Genomic DNA, 23,173 nt, shown 5'->3' with positions numbered 1-23,173 from the left:
TTCCTCCTACTGTGTGGGGGAAACAAACCACATTCCTTGGCTTAGCATTACACCCAAACTAGGGATATGTGAATGAAGCCACTTGTTACAGTTACTACCAGTGGTAGTCTCATTTGGAATTGCCCTTTTTTCGAATGTAGGTATTGGAAAGAATTCCTGGTACTCTTGGATACAGAAGTGTCGAAGATTTCATGAATACACACTTAGATTATCTTGTTCACCAATGGCTGAACTGCAGCTACAGCCTTCCAGATTTTCCATATATATTATTGAATTACCGTACTTTGGACGAGTTCTACAGGTATGCTTACGTTTTTGTGATTCCCCCACTATTTATCTGGAAACACTCAAAATATTTTGCAGCGATATGCCAGGTGCCACATTTTGTGTTTCTTTGGTTGAAGCAGCATATTCTCAGAAAGGTGCATAGTTTTTGAGTTACAATACCAATATTTTGGAATACCCTTCATACATTAAACTATGCTCCTGCTGCAATTAACTGGTCAGTAGCTAATTAGAAATAGGTGATCAAATGAACTTTTCAATAATAATTTGTCATAAGAATGCAGTTGTTGGATTCTGTTGTAGCTTTCACTGTATACTATACTTAAAGTGTAATTTCCCCCTCAATTGTTTTGCCATAATTAAAGAAAATCCTTAATTTCAGATCCTGCTACAAAGTTTTTATTCCACAACTGGTTGTTAAGCAACAGTTTGAAGAGGTTACATCCATTGCTAACAAGATTGAAAGAGGGGAGCAACAGCTCTTGGCACATTGTTTCCCCAAAATACTTGTCAACATCCTCCCTTATTTTGCCTATGAAAATCATGAAGATGGTGAGTTTGCGCAAAAGAAAAAGACAGCTCATGAAGTCTATGAGAGGCTGAAAGATGACAACTGGTTAGGAAAACAGGTACTTTTTTATAAACTTGTTGGAATTCCTAGACGATTCTTCTAAAATGTTCTGTGTTCTGCTGTTTGGTTAAAGAGGCATCCAGCGCTTACTGGGGTTTGTGTCCCTTCCCATTGCACAGAAGCCAATAAGCCTTTTGACTAAGCCCCCTCTTCCCGTTAGCTCTGCTAGCTCTTTTGTATTCACTTCCTGCCTTGCAGAAGAGGAGAGCAGAAGATACATTCCTCTTCTCATTTTTCTACTTCATAGCTCAGGCCTTCCTTCCCCAACTTAGTTTTTCTAACTCTTCCCCTCCCCTCAATGCCTCTCCTCAATGGCTCCTTCAGGGAAACATGCTACCAACAAAGATGTAAAAGCATGTGAGACTGTTTAGAAGCCATGCAGCAGTGTGCTATTCAGTAGCAAGCAGCTCTGACTCTGAACCAGCTTTCATGAGCAGCCAAGAATACCCATCTTGGATTGCAGTAACCGTGCAGCTCTAAACCCTGTTAATCCTGGCTGTAGTTGAGATGAGGGCAGGCATATTCTCATACTGATTCCACCCACCCCCAATTTTAGATGGCTGAGGTCTGAATCACCCCAAGGAGCTTAATTGATGTGCAACCCCTGTAAAATGGGAGAAAGCAACAAATGTGGTGCTGTCTGTCGGAACCAAAAGCAATTTGCTGATTAGCCACCAGATGGTGCAGGAGAACAATCTAAGGGCATCCTCACCTCTTGGTTTTAAGGGCTTTTGCCTTTTTGAAAAGGAGGCGCTTAAAGAGATGATTGTTGGAATTTGGGATAAATGTTAATCTGTGCCATCCACCCCCAGTGGGAAAGTTGCCTTAAATGAACTTTCCTCCCAGTTTGTTTGAAGGATGCTTTGCTGGGGTAGGTTGTTGCTCTTGGGGAGAAATGGAAGGTGCCCCCTGTTCGTGCATCAGACAGAGTATTGCTTTAAAGAACCTCCTCCTTCATAGGAAGCAATTAATAAACAAAATAATAGTAATAATGAGGAGGAGATCATCATACACACGGTGGTGGGCAAATAGGTAAACTATCCAGTTTCTGAGTTTAATACTTTTGAATATAACATCAGCATGGAGACTGACAGGCTGTGTAATAACCAGCCTTGTATTGTATTTCACATTTAAAATAAAACTAAACCTGTGTTGTGTTGTTTTGTTTTTACAGCTAATTGACAGTTTATTTCATAGTAATTTACCAGAGATTGTTGTGGAGGTATTGATGACACTGCATGAGTCAGCTGGTATCGCAGCACAAGAAGATTCTGCTCTAACGAGATTTACAGGGTACAGTTTCCCATCCTCTGCCGATTATAACACATGTTGGTTATTTAACCTTTGTAAGCAAATATTTAAGAAATGGGGATGGTATGTAGTTGTTTGATGGTCTGACAAACTGTTTTCTATTTGAGAAAGTGGTGAGTTAGTAATAGTACCTTAAGAACAGGAAAATCTGTTAATCTCATGAACCTACACATAGCAATAGGTCATAAAATTCACTTGTAGTTAATGGGGATGCCCACCACTGAGGAAGGTGATGGCTCAAAGAAGCAGGGGCTAGAAGCTCCTGGTTGCAACTTGGAAGGAGACCAGGGTGTGGGTTCAGAACCATGGATAGTGCTCCTGTAGGTGACTCCAAACATTCAAGTTGTTTCAGTGCAGAGCAACTGGATGCCCACCCACTTAGTGCTGCCTCCTGGCTGATTGAATGGCAGGTGCCTTCCACTGTAGCTCCTTCAGAGTAATTGGGTTTCCAGCTGTGGGGATCTCTGTGGATGACCCAAAGATTTTGTGGATCAGCCTTAAGAATCTAGTGGCAGAGGTCTCTCATGGGGGGAATCAGGGTAGCCTCCTGTGTCTACAGAACCACAAGAGAAGAACCAGAGAGTAGATATATCTCCTGAGAACTGCAGGTGCCAGAGGACTCTGCCTCTAAGGAGTCTGGGTCCAGGGTCATGGCATGACCTTTATCATATTGATATTTGTATGTACAGAAGGAAATTATGTTAGTGCTCTTGTCTCAACTGCCCATTTTCCCCAAAGTAAGCCTTCCCTGTTGGGCACTAGGCTACCTCCGGGTAGGACTGTGTTCCTCCAACTGCTTGAAGGCAGGAACTGTTGATGCTGCAAAGAAAGTTGATGGATTTCTCTCTCTTGGAGTCATTTTATTTCTTATGTTTACTTGAAGCAAACGTTGCCCTGCAATTGTGATCCTACTTTGCAACTTTTGAGGTCTGTTCACCAGTGACAAAATGCACCATGTGGTTCCACAAGAGTTTGTGGTCTATCAGTGAATAATGTCTTGCTTATAGATATTTCTATGGGTGTTAGCACAGTATGATTCTTCAGTTCCTTTTCTCTAGTTCACAGTGTATAGAAATATATTCATGCACACATTACAGCATGTGGACACAGAAAGGCAAGCAGTCATATTTCCCCAGTGTGCACTTGGTGTACACACTCATATGTTTGAAATAAAACTGGAGTCTGTCTTTATACTTTCAGCCCAGTGATGAGTCAGCAAATTGTCCCTAGACAATAAACTGTTATCCAGATTAGATCAGCAGTAGAGAGAGAGAAAAAGAGAGGAGATATAGAATTGTTGTTGTTGTTTAGCCATGTCTGACTCTTCGTGACCCCATGGACCAGAGCACGCCAGGCACTCCTGTCTTCCACTGCCTCCCACGGTTTGGTCAGACTCATGCTTGTAGCTTCGAGAACACTGTCCAACCATCTCGTCCTCTGTCGTCCCCTTCTCCTTGTGCCCTCTATCTTTCCCAACATCAGGGTCTTTTCCAGGGAGTCTTCTTTTCTCATGAGGTGGCCAAAATATTGGAGTCTCAGATATAGAATATATCTGAATGTAGAATATAGAATATAAGATATATCTGAATATAGAATATAAGATATAGAATAGGTAATATTAAATCACCTATTTAAATACAGCATGAGTCTTTTAAAAGAGGCCCCGTGGAACATGTGTACTTTGTATCCACGGGGCCTCTTTTAAAGGACTCACCCTGTATAAGTTAGTTTGTTTCCTCCCAGCTGAGAAATGAATCCGTATTTCAGTCCAATCTGTTCATATTTCTTTTCACAGAAGATTTTTGTTTGGGGACTCATCAAGGCTTTGAAAGGTTTGCATTTTTTTTTTCAGGGATCTGGATCCCACTCCTAATCCTCCTCATTTTCCATCACGTGTCATCAAAGCAACATTGGATTACATCAGCAGTTGTCATAAAACAAAGTCAAAAGGTCTTGTAGCAATTCTTTCCAAGCACCCTGTAAGTAACTGATTTCAGTATTGTGACCTACATGCAGGTGCTGCTTAAAAAAGAACTACTGGTCTTACCTGAATAGTAGATTTATTAGCCCATTCCGAAGACTTCATCGTCCACTGTAATAAATCTGCAATATCTTGTCTGTTTGCTCCTTCCTCTTCTGTAATGCCAGCTAGTTTACCCTAATGTCATAATATGGTTCATTTCCTTGTCTCCTTTAAATGTTCGCCTGTAATGTCAGGTGGTGGGGAAATACTAGACATCATGACTTCAGGACAGGGATAAGATGCTGGGGGCAAGGGAGGGAAGCGTAGAGTTAGTTAGTTAGATAGCTGGCTGTCATTTTTTTTTATTCATCAGATCTAATTCCAGACAATGTAAAACAGAAAATCCCCAGAGATTACTATCTAATGTCCTATCTTTTTTTTCTGCAGGAGTCATTCCAAAAAATCTTATTTGCCATATGTAAGCAAGCATCTGAAACAAATAATATATACAAAAAACATAGAATTATTATGATATATCATTTTTTTGTTCAACTATTACTGGAAAAAATAAAGGATGGTTTAGGAGGAGCATGGGCTTTTGTACTCCGGGATGTGATTTATACTACAATTTACCACATCAGCAACAGGTATGAGTATTATGTACTATTATTTATACACATGTCCAGTGTGAAAATACTTCAGCAACTGGGATTGGGCATCATAGCATTTATGGAGTTGCCTTACCCTGGTACAGCCCATCTCATCTATGGCTATCAGCTGTGACTGGTATTTAAAGAGCTCAAGCTCAGGCCTTACTGTTCAAGAATCCTATAAATGGAGATTGAACCTTGTCCGATGCCAGTAAGCCATGAAGTTGATTGGTGGTTTAAGGTATTAAGCTTTCAAAGACCTTCAATGATATTGTGAGGGACTTTGTCAAAAGCCTTAATGAAATCAAGATACACTGCATCCATGATATTCTTGTGGAGCAGCTGGTAAAATGTGAGCTGGATGAGGTAACTGTTAGGTGGATTTGAAGCTGGTTGGCTGAGCGGACTCAAAGAGGATGATGAGGAACACTAATAGTTCCTCATCATCCTGAGAAAAAGTGGCATTGCTTTCATTTGAGGGAGAGGGAAGTGTTAAGACAGGGGAGCATAGGACACTTTCTCCTGTTGTAAAAATCATTTGTACATCACCACCTTGTTTGGATATACTGTGTGTATTTTAGCTCCGCTAAGCTGCTTAATTTTTTAAAAAATGTGTTTTAGGCCTGTTCCTCTCAAAGGGATATCCCTCCGGAGCTTCTTGCTATGTTGTGACCTTCTCAGTCGTGTTTGCCACACAGCAGTAATATATTGTGGAGATGCCCTAGGGAGTCACCTCCATGTTGTTGTGGGGACCCTGATTCCCATAGTTGCAGAACAACCTGAAACCCAAGAAGAAGTAAGTTTTAATCAGCTGCACTTGCTAGGCATTTTATGTTTGCTTGATTTAGGTTTACTTGGGTCAGTTTAGAATATGTGTACTCCGCCTTTCCACCTGAGAACACCTAACGAAGCAACCAATATAAATGCAAGAATCAATTAGTAACAGTTTTAAAAGGCAATTACTGTGAACCCACAACTTATTCAGGGGTTATGTTCCAAGGATAGTGCATGGAACAAAAACCGTGCATAGTCAAAACAATGTAGGGAGCAATAGCAGGTGAGATTGCTGAAGTTTTTCCCCCTGGGTGCCTGCCCTTTTTACCTCTCCTTTAAAAAAAACCCAAGCATGTAAAGCTGAATACACATAAGTTAACTGTGTGTGTGTAAGTTGCAGGATTACTGTAACAAGGTATGCACAAGAGTATTTTAAAAGCCCCAGGCAATATTCCAAACTTCTGAGATCCCCTCAATCTCAAAATCTTGAGGTTTAGCAGCTGCTGTTTTAAGAAACGCACAACTAATTGCACAGTTTTTTGGATCCCATTGCCATTACATGTGTATGCCCACAAATTTTGGTCACAGTTCTCTTCCTCACTCCTCTGGAAGGAGTAAGATCTTGTCCTTGGTCTGTGCTGCATCTGAGACACTCAGTGTGAGATCAGGGATGAATTCCTGTTTCTTTCCCAAGCGTAACTAAATGTCTGCCTTAAATTGCCTTAAATGTCTACTTAATTGGTAGGAAAGCTGAACAACTTAACTATCTGCATTATTTAAATGCTTCATTTTTTCTTTTTAGGCGAATATGGATAATTATGCTCAAAATGCTTGCCAATGAAGAAGTAAATTATACAATCAGGGCTCTATGCTTGCTCATCTTAATTATGAGTCTTAGCGTGTCTGTGTCATTAAAGCTGTGAGCTGTGGGCTTCAGTATTTGCATTTAGATATATTTAAAGGCAAGAACTGATATGTGTTATGCTAATCTACTGCATATAATTATATCACTAATGTTATAAAATTCTGTTAAATAGTTTTGCTATTTTTTTGCAGCCTGCTGATATATTTCAGTGTAAAAGCTGCAGGCTGTGAAAGGCCGTACGTAGTATGTAGAAGAATTTGTGATGTCAGAATAGTTAGTTTGCAGTCAGTCTGAGAAGGTCCATACATAACCTTTGTCACTAACATCTACATTTAAAAGAGTAAAGTAGGAGTGGTCAGACAGCATACACTAGCATTCTGCTCATTTCCTTTAAATCACAGTAAGCCAGCAACCCTGTCTTACTGTAATGTGCACATGTGGCCACTGTGGATATTTAGATGCTACTTCTGCCTTTCCGCTTTATGCACCGTGAAATCAAAAGCAGGCCTTGGGCTCGTGCACATCATCTTCACTCTTTCCTCTGTTGTGCCCATAGCATATTGAAATGCACATGGGAACTGAGGAATTAACAGCACAGTCCTTGGTATGGTTGCACAGAAGTAAGTCCCATTGTCTTCAGTGGGCCTTATTGCCTAATAAACCAGTTTGGGATTATAGTTTAAATGTAGGGTTTTCCCTGACATTGGATATTGAGCCTGATAAACAGGCTCAGCGTCAAAGGATTGGGTGGAAGTGGGGAGTATTTTGCATTCAAATAAGTGCAGGATCTTCTGTTTGGGTATGGGTTTCTGTGCAGTAAGGAAAGAAAATACACAAGCATTGAGGGAAGTAACTGCTGAGCAGCTAGTCTGCAGATCATGGATCAGAGTATTGTGATTGCTGTTTTTCCATGCAAAAACGTGAAGACTTTCTAGAGTGGTTTCATTTCTTTGTTCCTCCACTTTTGTTTTCCTTTTCGTTTAGGTCTTGGGCTTACTGAGATACCTAGTGATAGATAACAAAGACAATGAAAACCTATACCAGGCAATCAAATATCTGGATCCTTTTCCAGATCACCCTGCTTTTAAAGACCTGCGTGCTATTCAGCAAAAAATAAAATACAGTAATGGTGGATTTTCTCTCCTGGAGGTAATACAATCAGTTTTCAATCCTTTGAAATCATAGCGGGTTAGGTCTTCCTATTCATAATCTACTCATGAGTAAGTCTCATTGATCTTAGTGATGTTAATTTCCAGATAAGATTTGACACATTACTCAGCCATTAAGAGTCTCTACATTTTTTTTTAGGATAATGAACATGTAGAACTCTTTTTGATTATATCTAACTGTAGAGATTTATGAAAAACAGTACCTAATAATTGTGCGTATCCTTATTATAAAATCTGTTTGTTGTTTGCAGGAAATTAACCATTTTCTGTCCATAAATACCTCTGATTCGCTACTGTTAACGAGACTTGAAGGTTTAAATGATTTGCGTAAGCAACTTAAGGAGCATAAAGAACAAATGAAGGACCTTATGAAAGAATTTCACGGTATGGGTTTGAGACTGCTTTTTAAATTCCTGGGAGTACTGCATATTGCGGGGGGATGACTAACCTAAGGGCAGCAGGGATGCATGATCAACCTGAAAACGAACTAAACCAGATACCAGTACAGTTTCTGTTTTGTATACAATGAACTATGCAATAAGCAAAAATAAATATCAGTCGAAGGATTAGGGAGAAACTGTTTCTTATCTAGAGGATGTTGAGGAAGGCACTAGGCGAAACATAACATTGAGAATGCATTTCACAGTGGGTACCACAATTTTAAAAGTGCTGTCCTTTTTTTTTTTGTTTGTTTGTTCACGACACACTTCAGAAAATAGCACTGGAGAAAGCAAAGATAGAAATAAATCTGCTCTGGCTGATCTCCTTACTTTCTAGAGACTCTCTTCCTCTTTCACTGATGATTTGCCTTGTGTCATTGGGGACAGTGTTGGCATATCATAAAGGTAAAGGTAAAGGTACCCCTTTTGGGACGCAGGTGGCGCTGTGGGTTAAAGCCTCAGCACCTAGGACTTGCCGATCGAAAGGTCGGCAGTTCGAATCCCTGCGGCGGGGTGCGCTCCCGCTGCTCGGTCCCAGCGCCTGCCAACCTAGCAGTTCGAAAGCACCTCCGGGTGCAAGTAGATAAATAGGGACCGCTTACCAGCGGGAAGGTAAACAGCGTTTCCGTGTGCGGCTCTGGCTCGCCAGAGCAGCGATGTCACGCTGGCCACGTGACCCGGAAGTGTCTCCGGACAGCGCTGGCCCCTGGCCTCTTGAGTGAGATGGGCGCACAACCCCAGAGTCTGTCAAGACTGGCCCATACGGGCAGGGGTACCTTTACCTTTTTAAAGGTACCCCTGCCCGTGCGGGCCAGTCTTGACAGACTCTGGGGTTGGTGCGCCCATCTCACTCAAGAGGCCGGGGGCCAGTGCTGTCCGCAGACACTTCCGGGTCACGTGGCCAGCGTGACAAAGCTGCATCTGGCGAGCCAGCGCAGCACACGGAAACGCCGTTTACCTTCCCGCCGGTAAGCGGTCCCTATTTATCTACTTGCACCCGGGGGTGCTTTCGAACTGCTAGGTTGGCAGGCGCTGGGACCGAACAACGGGAGCGCACCCCGCTGCGGGGATTCGAACCGCCGACGTTTCGATCGGCAAGCCCTAGGCGCTGAGGCTTTTACCCACAGCGCCACCCACGTCCCCGTTGGCATATCATACTAAAGACTAATTAATATGATGTTTGAAATGCAGTTTGGCAAGTCCTGTGAGTTTCTGTAAATATAATTCCATTTGCCTTTTAACAGGTTCTGTGTACTTCAAAGCACTGGCATTTAAGAAGAATTTTTTAAATTTGTTTGGTTACAACTTTACACACATGGTTGATATGGATATTGTGGGGTAGTTGGGGTTTGTTTTTGGGGGGGGTTGAGTCTTCAAATGAAAAATGTTTAAATTAGTAGAATTTGTAAATCTTACATGTGTAATCTGTATATTTAATGTCTGTTTTTAATCATATAATTTTAATTGTATATTTAATTTTATTGGTCTGTGATCATAATAAATAATTCATTCACTTAATACTGCTTTTATTACTTTTTACACCCAACTGTAGAAAACCCAAAGGACTGTATAATAGTGAAGCTGATAGCGTGTTTCTTACAACTTTCAAAAACAGCTGTTAATTCTACCAATAGAGCCTTGGGTAAGAAATTTAGCTATTCAAATGAGTAGAGTTCTTTTGAAGAGAATTAGTAAAAATTAGATTATGTTGCATGGTCATACAACATTTAATATTTTTATACCAGTTAATAACTTCAGAGAAATTTTGATTTGAATGTTGAAAGATAGCACCTAGAAACCTGTTTAAAAAACCTGATATTGCTCTGTTAGCTTTTTAAAAAAGTATTATTTACTAAATAGTTACTTTTATTAAAGCTTAAAAAACAAGATTTAGTTAATAATACTTCATCTTTGCATTACTTCCTTTGTCTCCTGTAAAAAGTATCTGCTTTCCTAAATTGCTAACTAATCCTTGCCATTTGAGTATTTCTAAAACTGGAATGTATTGGCTTTTCAAAATGTTTTCTCAAAATAGTACTGGTTCTAGTTCTCCAAGCTCAGTAAGCCCCTCAACAGTATAACAGCACCAATTGAAATTCTAAGTGCAAAGAAATTTGGGGGGAGATCTCCCTCCCTTTTTTTCATCCTTTCTCTTGTTTTGTAAGCTATTGCTGCTATTAAGCAATAGGAATTCAGGGAACATATGTGATGGAGACAGTTTTCCCTGCCCTGTTTATACACACTGTTGCTATCACTGCAATGCTTAGGCCTAGCCCTTGAATTCTATACAAATTAGAGTCCCTGTAGTGGAAATCACACAGAAAACGCAACATATTAAAACAGTAGAATACTATCTTTATTCTTAATTTTCATATTGAAGGGTCCAGTTGTATTATGTATATTTTGTACATAAATATGAAAAGCAGTGAAATGTGAAAAGCATCAGTGAAATATGAAAAGCATCATATGAATGTCTACATTTGCAGATGCAGTTGGAAGTTGTTTGGGAGAAATTGGCCCTATCAATTTTTCCACCACAGCGTTGCAGCACACTAAAAGCGCTTCATCCTCAAGTGCGGTTGATCTGTTTGAAGACCGAGAACTTCAATGGGTCTTCATAATGTTAACTCTCATAAATAATACTTTAATAGATCAATGGTAAGTATACAGGAGAAAATTTAACATGGTGTATAAATGTTGCCTTTAAGTAAATCTGAGATGACAATATCCAATTTCTAAAGCGTTACATTTTTTTCAGTATTGACGTTCGATCTGCTGCTGTTGCATGTTTGAAAAACATTCTAGCCACTGAAACTGGACATCGATTTTGGGATATTTACAAAACTGAGACTGATCCCATGCTGGTATACCTCCATCCTTTCAGGGTGTCTAAGAAAAAGGTATTGTGTTTTGTACTGTATTATAAAACTAGATGCAGAACCCTAACTCTCCTGTCTTAATTGATAAGACTATCTTGGATCAGTAGCTGCTCCCAGACATTTCCAGAGGCGTGTCCAAATATCTGAAGTAGTTTGACTGACTCCTGGATTTTCCAGAGCTTTTAAAATACAATTCTCTTTGTCCCAGCAGTTCTGCATAGTGAGATAAAGGGATTGTGAGCTGCCTTAATAGAGGCTGGAGGTGGTGGTTCAGGAGAGAAGGCTATGTAATGCTGCTTAAGGAATTTTAACAGACTCTTGGTTTCTTTTCTTAAAAAACAACACAAAATGATATTTAGTTCTTGGAAGTGCCCGAACAAGCAAGAGACACTCTTTCCGAAGATCTGGATAATACAAACCTGTGGATTCCTCAAGGTGAAAGCCACGATGTTTGGATTAAGACCTTGACTTGTGCCTTGTTGGATAGTGGAAGGATAAAAAGTGAACCCCTTCTTTTTCTGAAGCCACTGTGCAAGGTAAAATAAGTTTGTTGGTAGGATTATATTCTATTGCCCTGTCACCTTCCTATTTTAAAGTTTCATCTTACTACATTTTTTTATCTTTGACCATGTCATTTAGAGGTGTGTGAACTTTTTGAATGAACAATATATGGAATGCTTTGTTATAACTTAGTATAAGAATAAAGGTCACTGCTAAAGGCAAACTGAAACTAATAATGTGTTCAAGCAATTTCTTTCTTTGTGTTCTAGGTTCAAACTGCTTTTTGTCAGGCTGTCCTTCCATATTTGATTCATGACATTTTACTTCATGACTTAGATGAATCTGCGCAATCTCTTTTATCAACACACATTCAGATGTTTTTTACCACCTGTTGCAAATATGCACTATCTCCCAGTAGGCCATCTACACCTGCAAATTCTGATCCAGGTAACGCCATAGAGCTTTTCCTATGCCTCAACTAAGATATTATGCATGTAAGGGTGAGCTTAGGTGGGATTTGAGCTCCTTCTAGTGGTTTGAGGCAAAATTGCTGCTCCATTTAAAGCATTTCCCCCCATCCTTAAAAATAAAGACTAATAATTTAAAGATATGGCATGCAAGAGATTGAGAAAGAGGATGGGGGGAAACCCAACTCAAGCATTGGTTCTTAGTTATAGGGCTCTGGTAATGATCAGCTAGAATGGAAAGAGTTTTAAGAAGAGGAAGAGCGAAATATTGCTAGTTTGTCAGCTAAGCCAATGGAGAACATTGTTAAGAAATAACAGAAGAGTCAAAGCTATTTCTTTTTGTTAAATAGCAGAGACAGCATAGCTTAATAGATGGTTCAGATTTCTGCTTTGCTATAAACCACTTTCTTAATAGCTGTGGGGGTACTTCTGTATTTCACACACCATTTTCTCATTTAAAATACAGTGGTGCCTCGCAAGACGAAATTAATCCGTTCCGTGAGTCTCTTCGTATAGCGGTTTTTTCGTCTTGCGAAGCAAGCCCATTGACAGCTTAGCGGATTAGTGCTATTAGCGGCTTTTAGCGGATCAGCTGATAAGCGGCTTAGCTGCTTAGAAAAAGGGGGGGAGGGGAAAAAAACCCGCAGGAACTCGCAAGACAATTTTCGTCTTGCGAAGCAAGCCCATAGGGAAATTCGTTTTGCGAAGCACCTCCAAAACGGAAAACCCTTTCGTCTAGCGGGTTTTCCGTCTTGCGAGGTGTTCGTCTTGCGGGGCACCACTGTATATGTATTCATGACTTACCGGAGGAGTTACTTATCAGGGTGATTCAAAAGAATATTGAAAACTTAAGCATAACATCCCTCTATTTTGGTTTTCGTTGTTATTAACTTCCCTAATTCAGAGTTGTTATTGTACATCAGATCAGTAGCCTTCTGACTAAAGTTTTTCTTCAATGCAGACTCACAAACCTTTGTTCATGGAAGTTTGGATAAAATATCTCGACGGACAATGCTCGCTGTTGTTGACTTCTTAAGACGGCAAAAGAGGTGGATTAAGTTGCTGTGTTAGCCTTTATGTTATTGTATTTTTAATTTTACAACAGCGGTCTATTTGGACATTGAGGGGAGGGCTCTCAGATTTCTTTGTTATTTTTGCACTCACAATGATTTGTGCTCATGATGATATGGGGTGGTTACACATGTTGCCTCTTTCAATACTGTTTGTGCCTTCAAACATTTGGGGGCAGTGGCACTGTTTCATTTCCAAATAGTAAATGTCCTGTAGCATACCCCACAAATGTTCTGTGTTGTCTTTCCCCTCCAAATGGCAATAATGCCGTAACGTTAGGTTACCATTTTAGAGCAACTAATAAAGCAGAATATTGTGTGGGTGGTCCATTATAAATCCACCACTAATGCATAATTTTTGTGTCAATGACCTGTTGCAAAGTATACCTGCAAAAAAACCAAATCCCAGCAGTTTTACCAAAGGGCCTGGGCCCTTCCAGTCAATTGCATTTAGAAGACCTGTTATATATTGTTATATATTTAGAAGACCTGTTTCAGTTGTCAATAACAAAACAGCCATTGAAAGTGGTTTTGTATTTTGCCCAGAATTGTGTTTGTCGATTAAGTTGAAGCAACTTCTAAAATCTTTCTAAAGATGTCAAATAATTCTATGTTATTTCTTAAAACGACTGTTATAGTCCTGACAAAATAATGGGGAATAGGTTATAGATTTATAGAACATGTGCTGCTTTCAGTTTAAAGCCGTTTTATAAAGTGAGATGAATGCACTTGTGCTTAATATTTTGTTCAGGAGTCCTTCAAGTACAGTCTTCAGTGACAGCTTTTGGCTGGAACTCGACTACCTTCAGGTTGCCATGGCAGCTCAGTCTTGTGCTGCTCACTTCACAGCTTTGCTCTACACAGAAATCTATGCAGACAAGATAAATTCAGACAAACAGCAAGCAAGGTACTAGTGTTAAATACAGCCTATTCTCATTTATGTTAAACTAAAATACATTGATATACGTGCATGTGGTATAAGTCTGATTCAAAGGGTTCTCCTCTTGGATAAATTGAACTGCTTATTTTGTTTCAGCATGAGTTCTTCATGTTAAAAATCAATACTGCTTTCAAACAAAAGTCATTAACTTCCACCAACCAGATGGTTTTGGCCCATTGGCTTCAGTAAAGTCCATCCCTGCCTTAATCTAGAGACTATCTCAGTGGCGAGAGGCAGTGTGCCATGTCTTGGTTTGTTGAAATTCTGTGGGTTTTGTAGTTTAAATAAAATGAAAACAACACAGTTTTGTTAAGGGGAGACCTTTGCTGCCTCCCAAAGCACCTACTTATAGTTATCCAATTTTCCATTTAAGGCGTTGATTGAACAGGTCTGACCAAGGAAATGGACTCAGCTTAGTTAAGTAACAGAGTATCTCTAGGAGCTACTCATGGCTTAGATTTACTGGTATATCTAGTCGTTTTAAAAGAATTCATATCCAACTTGAAGACCAATTTTTAAACTTGTTTTCTGCAGGTCTACTTTCAAAGCAGCTAAGCAGCTAATATTTGAAGAAGGAAGTCAGAATTTAACACTAACTTCCTTGAGCAAGAAGAGCAAAGAGGAAACTGGAATAAGTTTGCAGGTATGGTACATTTTTGGCACAAAGTACTTTTTCTTGTTTTTGAGAATGTTTCAACTAGTTCACTCATAGATATGTTTCTAAGACTGCTAACAAGTAAGTTATGGTTACCAGGCGACTTGACAATTGTGTGGCCCCACTAGCCTCCATAAACTATACTGTTGACTTAAAATACTGTGTCGACTTCTATTTGAAAGCGCGGTGTTGGGCTGCATTCCCATTCGCTTCACAGATATTGCTTTTTCTGGGATGGGAGCTGAGGCTGTATTTTAACTTTCAGCTTCATGTATGATGCAGCTTGCTTTTGGCCTTATTTATCCAGTATGATAGAAAATACAACTAGGATCCAAAAGGGTATTTAGGTGCTCTCAGTGAAATTTTGGGCTTTAGTTACTTGAGCAGCAGGCCCAAGCTGCTTTTGATTCTTAGACTGGTGTGTGGTTGTGGGTCCAGGATGAATTGGGAGACACAGCCCATCCGTGGATGTCTCACTAAGGCAGCCTAGAAGGTCCATTCATGGTAAATGAACCAATGTTCCAGTACCCATCCATTTCAAAAGTAAATTGCTATGTGTCGTGTGTTGTTGCTATCAATAGATATGAGCCATGGTTCTCTAGCTCCTGGCCTCTATGTATTTTGTGTAAAGGAAAACATATTAATTTCTCTGAGCGTAGCCCACAGGGCTTTCTGTTTGGATGTGGGAGGTCTATCAAAGTGTGCTAAAAGTTTATAACAGAGGCAAAGACAAGTATTGGTCAGATGTAACATATTCCATAGAAGATTGCAATATTTTTTGTTCTGTAGGATGGAAGAATGTCAAGTAACTATTTTCACTTGTACCTAGGACCTTCTCATGGAAATATACAAAAGCATAGGAGAACCCGATAGTCTCTATGGCTGTGGTGGTGGAAGAATGCTGCAGCCTTTAACTAGGTAATAATTTTATTGGGGAAATTAGCAATTTTAACTGTAGGCAAAGTGTTATCAGTTTTAATATTATTCTCTTATCCGTGATAGGATAAGAACATATGAGCATGAAGCAAGATGGGAGAAAGCCCTAGTAACCTATGACCTTGAAACGACTCTTCCACCATCAACTCGGCAGGCAGGAATAATAGAGGTAATTTTTAAAGCAATGCATATCTCCCCCCCTTCCCCCCCCCAAATGCTCACATTCACAGGGGTAGTCAGTATGGTCCCCCCAGATGTTAGATGACAATGTCCATAATTTTGACTGTAACAGTTTAATTCTGTAAAAAAATAATAATCTAAGATTATGCTTTGACCTTGAACATGGCAGCCTGAAGTGCTACTAGGACTAGAAGTAAGTGGGACTTGGGTGTAGTAAAAATGCTTCACTTCCAGTCCTGGAAAGCATTTTCAGAAATCTGATCATTTTCATGTTAACTTTTTATCTCACTGATGGGCAGGCCTTGCAGAATTTCGGGCTGTGTGACACACTCTCCATCTACCTTAAAGGACTGGAACAAGAGAACAAAGAATGTTCTATGGAATTGCAAGAGATTCGTTATCAGGCAGCTTGGAGGAACATGCAATGGGATCAAATCTCTTCCGTCAAGTAATGCAAACTATCACTTTTTAAATGTTTGTCCCTTACCTAAAACTGCTACGGAGGGAGCCTTAGTAGCAGTTGATAAGCTGATAAAGGATTACTGTTATAAAGGACAGTTTAATAAAGTGTTTGCATTCAAATAGAAATTTTGTTAATTCTCTTTTAAGAGATGAAATTGGAGGACAAGGCTACCATGAATCATTGTATGATGCTCTACAGTGTTTAAGGGACAATGAATTCTCTACTTTTTATGAAAGACTGAAGTGTGCCAGGTAAGAAGCAAGCTTTGCATACAGGTGTCTGTGTATGTTATTAACAAAAAAAAATGCCAATAAACTGTAGCTTTCCTAACACATTGCAGTTTATGTTATAAGAGATGTATACATCAGTGCTTCATTTGTGTAAAATGTATGCAGCTTCCATGGATTTTAATGCAATTTATGTAAGGCATAACATAGCAATTTGAAACTTTTGAAAGAAGTGCATTTTGAAGATTAGAGATAAGGCTTAAGCAGATAAGAAGGTTGGATGCTGCAGAGGAGCTACTTGCCTTTTTACATGTAGTGTGATATGCCCCTTATTTTGTAGATCAGAAAATTCTCGTATCTTTTGATGGAGTCAAGACATTTTTTAATTGTAGGCATGTGTTACAGTCAGATTTATTTTCAGTTGAAGTTATATGTAATGTCTGTTTCTATTAAGTGCTGCTTGACAAGATATCCTTTCTGACTTCTGCTCACTGTGTAGTGGGATTTGAAATTGCTTTGGCAGGTATCAGAAGTTACAGTGATCTTTTTCTTATATTTGCAGAGTCAAGGAAGTAGAAGAGCTGTCTAAAGGCAGCCTTGAGTCTGTATATTCATTGCTGCCTACACTCTGCAGATTGCAGACCATTGGAGAGTTGGAATGCATAGGACAACTTTTCTCTGGGTACTTTTCTTTTCCAACCAATGCTTTACTTTTTCCTTCCTTATGACCCTGGATGTATTTTCACATTTCACCCATGGAAATTATTTTTTTCCTATGGGGTAATCAGAATCTGCATTTCTTCACTGCAAACCTAATTTGCATGCATAAAGTCCCAGCTTACATCCCTGGGATCTCCAGTTAGGGCTGGGAGAAACACCAGTGTGCAATCCCAAAGAGCCACTGCAAGCCAGTGTAGACAATACTGGACTAAATAGACTCAGTGATCTGACTCAACGTGAAGCAGCTTTATTAAAATTCAGTCAGAATTCCTCACACACTTCCATATGCTTTCTTTTTTTCAGATCTTTTACTGTCAGCCAGCTGAATTGTACATATCTGAAGTGGCAGAAACAGTCCCAGCTTCTCCAAGACAGTGACTTTAGTTTTCAGGAACCTATCATGGCTCTCCGCACAGTAATCCTGAAGATCCTTCTGGAGAAGGAAACTGAGAATGCCAAAAGGGAATGCATCAAAGACATCCTCACAAAACACCTGGTGGAGCTGTCCAGATTGGCTCGAGTGGCAAAAAACACACAGGTAAATAAATCCTTAAAATTTAGTCTAGATGTTCTCCCTTACGGATTTGCTATATTAAGTATAGATTGATGTTATTATTTTTAAAGAGGTACTCCAGGGGTTCTCCAAGATGTATTAGGAAATTATAATTCTCTAGTCTTGTTACCACGCTGTTGCTGTTTAGTCGTTTAGTCATTTCCGACTCTTCATGACCCCATGGACCAGAGCACGCCAGGCCCTCCTGTCTTCCACTGCCTCCCGCAGTTTGGTCAGACTCATGTTTGTAGCTTCGAGGACACACTACCTGTGTCCTATAGTCACATTTGCTAGCCTGGAAACAAACAAAAAATATTTAAATGTGAAAGTCAAGCCATTGTATTTTGGCAAGTGCATTTTCTCATTTTCTGCAGTATGCCTGATTGGCAATTAGGCACCTTAACAATATTAAGAGCTATGGAGCAGCAGCATGATATAGTCACCTTCTTGAATTCCCCAAAAGAAGTGCATAGTTTTGTTGTTGTTATTGCATCAGTTGCAAATTCTCTTTCCTTTTTTGGTAGTTTAAAACTTTCTAGTGGATCAATAAGTTGTCCTTTCTGTGAAATAATATAGCATACAATTATAGGCCTGAATATATTTCTATTTACTCAAAGCTGGACACCACTTGCACATGCCCACAGGTTCCTATTCTGGATTAATTCACCTAAATAGCTTCCAGCCTTAGTGTGTTATTCATTAATTGTGCTGTACAGATTGAAAGTATATTTAGGAGTGAAAGTGAGTGGAAATCATTCCATTTATCATTCTATAGCCCCTCTGGTTATGAGGCGTAAAAGGGAAGGTTCAAAATATACTAATCTGTGATCAGTGATTTGCAGTACACTGTTTCTGGTGTAAGAATTTGAGCACAGCCATAAATTCACTACATGAGCCATAAAATTAATAGATCCTTTAACTCTAAATACTGTTATCTTGGGCTCAGTCTTCCATATGCAATTATCTGATTGATAGTACTAGATCTAGATTCCCCTGTACTCTGATCCCATATCTTAAATTGCAGCCATATAATGTAGGACAAACTATTTGTGGCTTATAAGTGGTGCAGATTTTAACGTGGGTGTAAAGGAAATGAATTTTCATTTCATTCCAGCAATAGGATTTGCATACTGAATCCTTCTTGGAAGATTTAAGTACATGAACATGCAGTTAGATCAGGGATGGGATGTACTTGTAACAAGGTACAATTGGTATCAGATTTCACTGGATTCTAGAAATATGAAGAAATGGATGATATCTCAAAACTTAAGATAATTTTTTTTTGCTTCATTTTGTTTTCCAGCTTCCAGAAAGAGCAGTGTTTCAAATCAAACAGTTCAGTCCGGCTGGACATGGGGTATGTGTGTGGCAGCTGGAGGAAGCACAAGTGTTCTGGGCTAAAAAGGAAGAAAGCTTAGCGCTGAGTATCCTAAAGGAGATGATTAAGAAACTGGATGAAGATGACATGGTACATTTTGTCCTATGTCAGCTTGACAGTAGCAGCGTTGTTTAAATTCCTGTTTTGTTTTGAAGAAACACAAGGGCAACATATGTGACATACTTGTATTTGTGAAGGGCCAGAACATATGCAGAAAACCTTAACTGAAAGGGGAATTCAAAATAAAAGAGTGCTTGGGGAGAGGTCACTTTATATACAAGTGAGTATGTCTGACCTGCATGTTTATATTCTTCTAAGGTTAAAGAAGACCCAAGCCTGCGACTGATTTACACAGAATGTCTGAGGTTGTGTGGAAGCTGGTTAGCAGAGACATGCTTAGAAAACCCGACAGTCATTATGCAGAATTACTTGGAAAAGGTAAACAACTTCTGCACATATTTTTGAAATCTTATTTGCGTGCTTACTCATTAAATGGTGGTTGTTTAATGGCCAGGCTGTTGTTTTATCGTTTTTATAACATTTGGTTCTAGGCAGTAACAGCTGTTGGGAACCAAAACGATGATAGTAGCATCGAACTCAAAAGTGGAAAGATGAAGGCTTTTCTGTCCCTTGCTCGTTTTTCGGACACTCAGTATCAAAGAATTGAGAACTACATGAAATCATCAGAGTTTGAAAACAAGCAAGCTTTGTTGAGGAAGGCCAAGGAAGAAGTTGGGCTCTTAAAGCAGCACAAAGTTCCTACAAACAGGTAGGCCTCTCTAACTGAGGTATGTTATGCCACCAATTCGTAGTAAGTTAAGGCAGGTCTGTCAGCTGGTTGGGGTTCATCTAGCTGTATTTTGGCATGTATATTCTTGGGGAACAATGAGCATGTTCTTAGTAATGAAGCATTATCTTAGGAGTTTTCCTGCTTCTGTCATTTTATTGTGTAAACCAATAGAAGTAATCATTGGGTCAAGTACTGAGAATGAGGACTACCCAGGCTCTCTCTTTTTTATAAAGTCAATGTCTGTCAGCATATAAGTAAATGAATTTTAGATTTGTAGTCTTATTTCTAAATTTCTGTTGTTAAGATACACAGTCAGAGTTCAGCGGGAACTACAACTTGATGAAGGTGCAATTCGCGCACTGAGAGAGGATCGCAAACGTTTCTTATGCAAAGCTGTTGAGAACTACATTAACTGTTTACTGAGTGGGGAAGAGCATGACATGTGGATCTTTCGACTCTGTTCTCTCTGGCTTGAGAACTCTGGTGTTTATGAAGTCAATGTGATGATTCAGGTTAGTCTCACCGTAACTTTACTGCATCTGTGTATACAAAGATGCAACTTTATTACATCTGTGTATACATTCCCTCTTTGCAGTGAAGTAAAATATAAGGTTGGGGAGCAAATTGCACTGGATGTCTATGCGTGGGTGCATTTTTCCACATGTAAAATCTAAAACATTTAAGTCTCAGATCGTGTGGGTTATCAGTTGTACAGTTCATACTCATGTACCTTGGATTTTACATGATTAGGCCCTATGCATACCTGTTCCATACATACATATCTAGCAGGCACAGAGGCGAGTGAGTGGAAAGTTTTCTTGTTTTCTCGCTTTCTCCCCCACCCGCCACAGCCAGGACTCTGGGTTCATGGAGTAGGTGCAACATGTAGTGAATCAACCCACCATCAGTCTCTCTTTGAAGTAGTATCTTTCATTACTGCTTTCTGCTTCTTTTTCCCAGAGTCCTCTTTTACCTTATCATTCCTTACTTATGTCAGGATTTTTATAAGTAACAGGAGTAATGTAATGGATACACCACAAAACTACCTAATCTAGTGGTTTCATCGTCCACTGTAATAAATACATAGGAATTGAGGTTCCTCACAGTCACAATCCATGCAAAATACTGCCAGGCAGTGGCCTTGTTCAGACAATCAGTTCAGGCTTGATGGTTTGTTTGTGAAAATGCAAACAGGCATCAGAGCCAAGCCCCCCTCTCCTCCTCCCTGGTTTATTTCCCTAGTTTCTTAACTGACATTAAGTCAGAATTCCCCGGTTTAGATGTAACAAGGAACTTTGGCTTAATACACGCCAAAATCTTTGTGCCAAAGCCAGTTCACAATGAGGGGATGAAGAAGCACTCGGTCCTGACTCTCCAGTGTCATAAACAGTGCTTGCATCTTAAAATACTATAGATTATTCCCCAGCTTGTACAGTACTGCTTGTAAAACCTGGTGAGAAAATGTGTGAGAAATGGATGATAAAAGTGCTGCTGTGAAAAAGAATGTCTTGCACTGATAGCAAGTAGAAAAAAATATTGTGATGTACTGATATCTGAGCATACATGCAATTTGTGTTATATTATTAAGCAGTCTCACCTTCTACTTTTGTTTGCTGATTGTATTTTAACAGAAGGAGGCAAAGAAAATACCCTCTTACAAATTCTTGCCACTGATGTATCAACTAGCAGCTCGAATGGAAAGCAAGGCAGAAGGATTTCATCAGATTCTGATTAATGTAATTGATCTTCAACCATGATGCCCTGTATTCATTTAACATGCAAATACAAAACAAACACAGAAACAAAATACAAAAACAAACTTTATTTGCATGTAAATAGTTTGGGTGTTAAGGATTTTACAGTGTTGCAATGTTAGATTTTAGCTATTTCATTTTTTGCAGCCAGTTTTGCAGCTCAGAAATGGACTACTGTATAATGAAACGAAACTTCCTGATTCCTTCCTTCTGATCATTGAGCTTTGTGCCATCTCTTCCCATCCCCAGCTCCTTTGTCCTTTGTCCAGCTTTTCCCTTCTTCTCTGTAATTGCTCATGGCTCCCTGGTCTCATACACCTTTGCCCAGCATCGGAGAAAAATAAAATAAAATGCCCCTGCCTAGTGCTGCATGGTCAAGGAGCCTGAGGACACGCATGTGCAGTCCTCAGTAACTAGTTCAGAGGTTTTGTCCCTTTGACAGGGCTGAATTTTTCCTGCATCCAGGAACTAGTTTGGCACCCACACAGCCTCTCTTTATTCAGATGTTATGTAGAAATAGAGCTGAGTCTCGGTGTATTAATGGCACGTTGCCCCCAATACTCTTAATGCCAACCGCCAGTAGCTTTATATAGATATTAAATAGCATTGGGGATATCTGCAAGGGGGGCAAAAGCACTGTCCCAATGCTGGATTTTGTCTCATAGGTAGGACTAGAATCTATAGCACTGGCATCCCAATTACCATTCCATTTTATTTATTTTATATACCACCCTTTATTTGAGGGTCAGAGGGTAGTTTAAAGGCAAAAATGTATGGAGGCAGTCCAGAAGGAGACCATGGTCAGTGGTACTGAAAGCTGCAGAGAAGAGAGATTTTTTAAAAACAGCAGTAAAGTCACATTCCCTCTATCCTACTCTCTGTAGGTCATCCATTAGGGCCTGCAAGAAAATTCTGTCCCATGGCCAGGCTTCAACCCAGATTAATTCATTGAAGCTCATTCACATGGTGCTGAAACATGGTTTATTGTCGCATTCAAATAGAAATAGCATTTGAAAGATGAAGTCCAGTATAGAAATATGAAGTCCAGTATAGAACTGAATCATTGAGCATTGCTGCTGAACCTTTGATGCTTGCTTTAATATGCAGATCACAGAGTAAGAATGCTAGTTGTATAACTTTTCTTTAAATAAATATATTTCTTCACAGCTTATAGCTAGAATTTCTCTGGACCATCCACATCACACTTTGTTTATAATCTTGGCATTGGTGAATGCCAACAAGGATGAACTCTTCGCAAAGCCGGAAGAAGCAAGAAGCAGGCAAACAAAAAACACACCAAAAGAAACTTCTCAACTTGACAAGGTACTTTCATTCACCTGCTTCTGGGGTGCTTTAGGCTGGGGGAGCGGGAAGTGTCTTGTGTTTGCATGGACAGTATTGTAGTTGGGGCCTGTTTTTCATAATGTCAGGGCTGTGCAGTAAAGTTATCCACCAGCAGTTGGCCCAGTTTCCTAATGCTTCCTTTGTTGTCAGAGCTCTGAATTGTTTTAATCTGAAGTAGATTGTAGATTGTAATCTAAAGTAGATTGTAGATTGGCGTGCCTGGTCCAT

At 39.6% G+C, this 23,173-nt stretch overlaps 1 protein-coding gene across 4 annotated transcripts in view; it reads left to right on the top strand.

The window, feature by feature from the left end:
- ATM (ATM serine/threonine kinase) overlaps positions 1-23,173 on the top strand; it is a 52,273-nt gene that overhangs the window by 20,745 nt on the left and 8,355 nt on the right. For 2 of the 4 annotated variants that reach the window (XM_083735739.1, XM_083735740.1), the window contains 28 exons: positions 141-301; positions 668-914; positions 2,091-2,209; positions 4,080-4,206; positions 4,638-4,837; positions 5,462-5,636; positions 7,464-7,628; positions 7,900-8,032; positions 9,641-9,730; positions 10,575-10,746; positions 10,847-10,988; positions 11,327-11,503; positions 11,738-11,915; positions 12,897-12,984; positions 13,757-13,912; positions 14,480-14,588; positions 15,430-15,518; positions 15,603-15,705; positions 16,016-16,164; positions 16,326-16,430; positions 16,969-17,088; positions 17,430-17,664; positions 18,983-19,147; positions 19,376-19,495; positions 19,609-19,826; positions 20,152-20,359; positions 21,479-21,583; positions 22,769-22,924. In XM_083735739.1, the coding sequence (XP_083591865.1) occupies positions 141-301; positions 668-914; positions 2,091-2,209; positions 4,080-4,206; positions 4,638-4,837; positions 5,462-5,636; positions 7,464-7,628; positions 7,900-8,032; positions 9,641-9,730; positions 10,575-10,746; positions 10,847-10,988; positions 11,327-11,503; positions 11,738-11,915; positions 12,897-12,984; positions 13,757-13,912; positions 14,480-14,588; positions 15,430-15,518; positions 15,603-15,705; positions 16,016-16,164; positions 16,326-16,430; positions 16,969-17,088; positions 17,430-17,664; positions 18,983-19,147; positions 19,376-19,495; positions 19,609-19,826; positions 20,152-20,359; positions 21,479-21,583; positions 22,769-22,924 (4,212 nt within the window). Of the gene's footprint in view, positions 1-140; positions 302-667; positions 915-2,090; positions 2,210-4,079; positions 4,207-4,637; positions 4,838-5,461; positions 5,637-7,463; positions 7,865-7,899; positions 8,033-8,858; positions 9,382-9,640; positions 9,731-10,574; positions 10,747-10,846; positions 10,989-11,326; positions 11,504-11,737; positions 11,916-12,896; positions 12,985-13,756; positions 13,913-14,479; positions 14,589-15,429; positions 15,519-15,602; positions 15,706-16,015; positions 16,165-16,325; positions 16,431-16,968; positions 17,089-17,429; positions 17,665-18,982; positions 19,148-19,375; positions 19,496-19,608; positions 19,827-20,151; positions 20,360-21,478; positions 21,584-22,768; positions 22,925-23,173 lie in introns of those variants that run through there. The other 2 variants (XR_014563543.1, XR_014563544.1) reach the window with 2 other exon arrangements.

This window comes from Podarcis gaigeae (genome assembly GCF_964106915.1).
Source record: "Podarcis gaigeae genome assembly, chromosome: 4".
Classification (NCBI taxonomy): domain Eukaryota; kingdom Metazoa; phylum Chordata; class Lepidosauria; order Squamata; family Lacertidae; genus Podarcis; species Podarcis gaigeae.
This window is presented reverse-complemented; position numbering and strand designations above follow the sequence as displayed.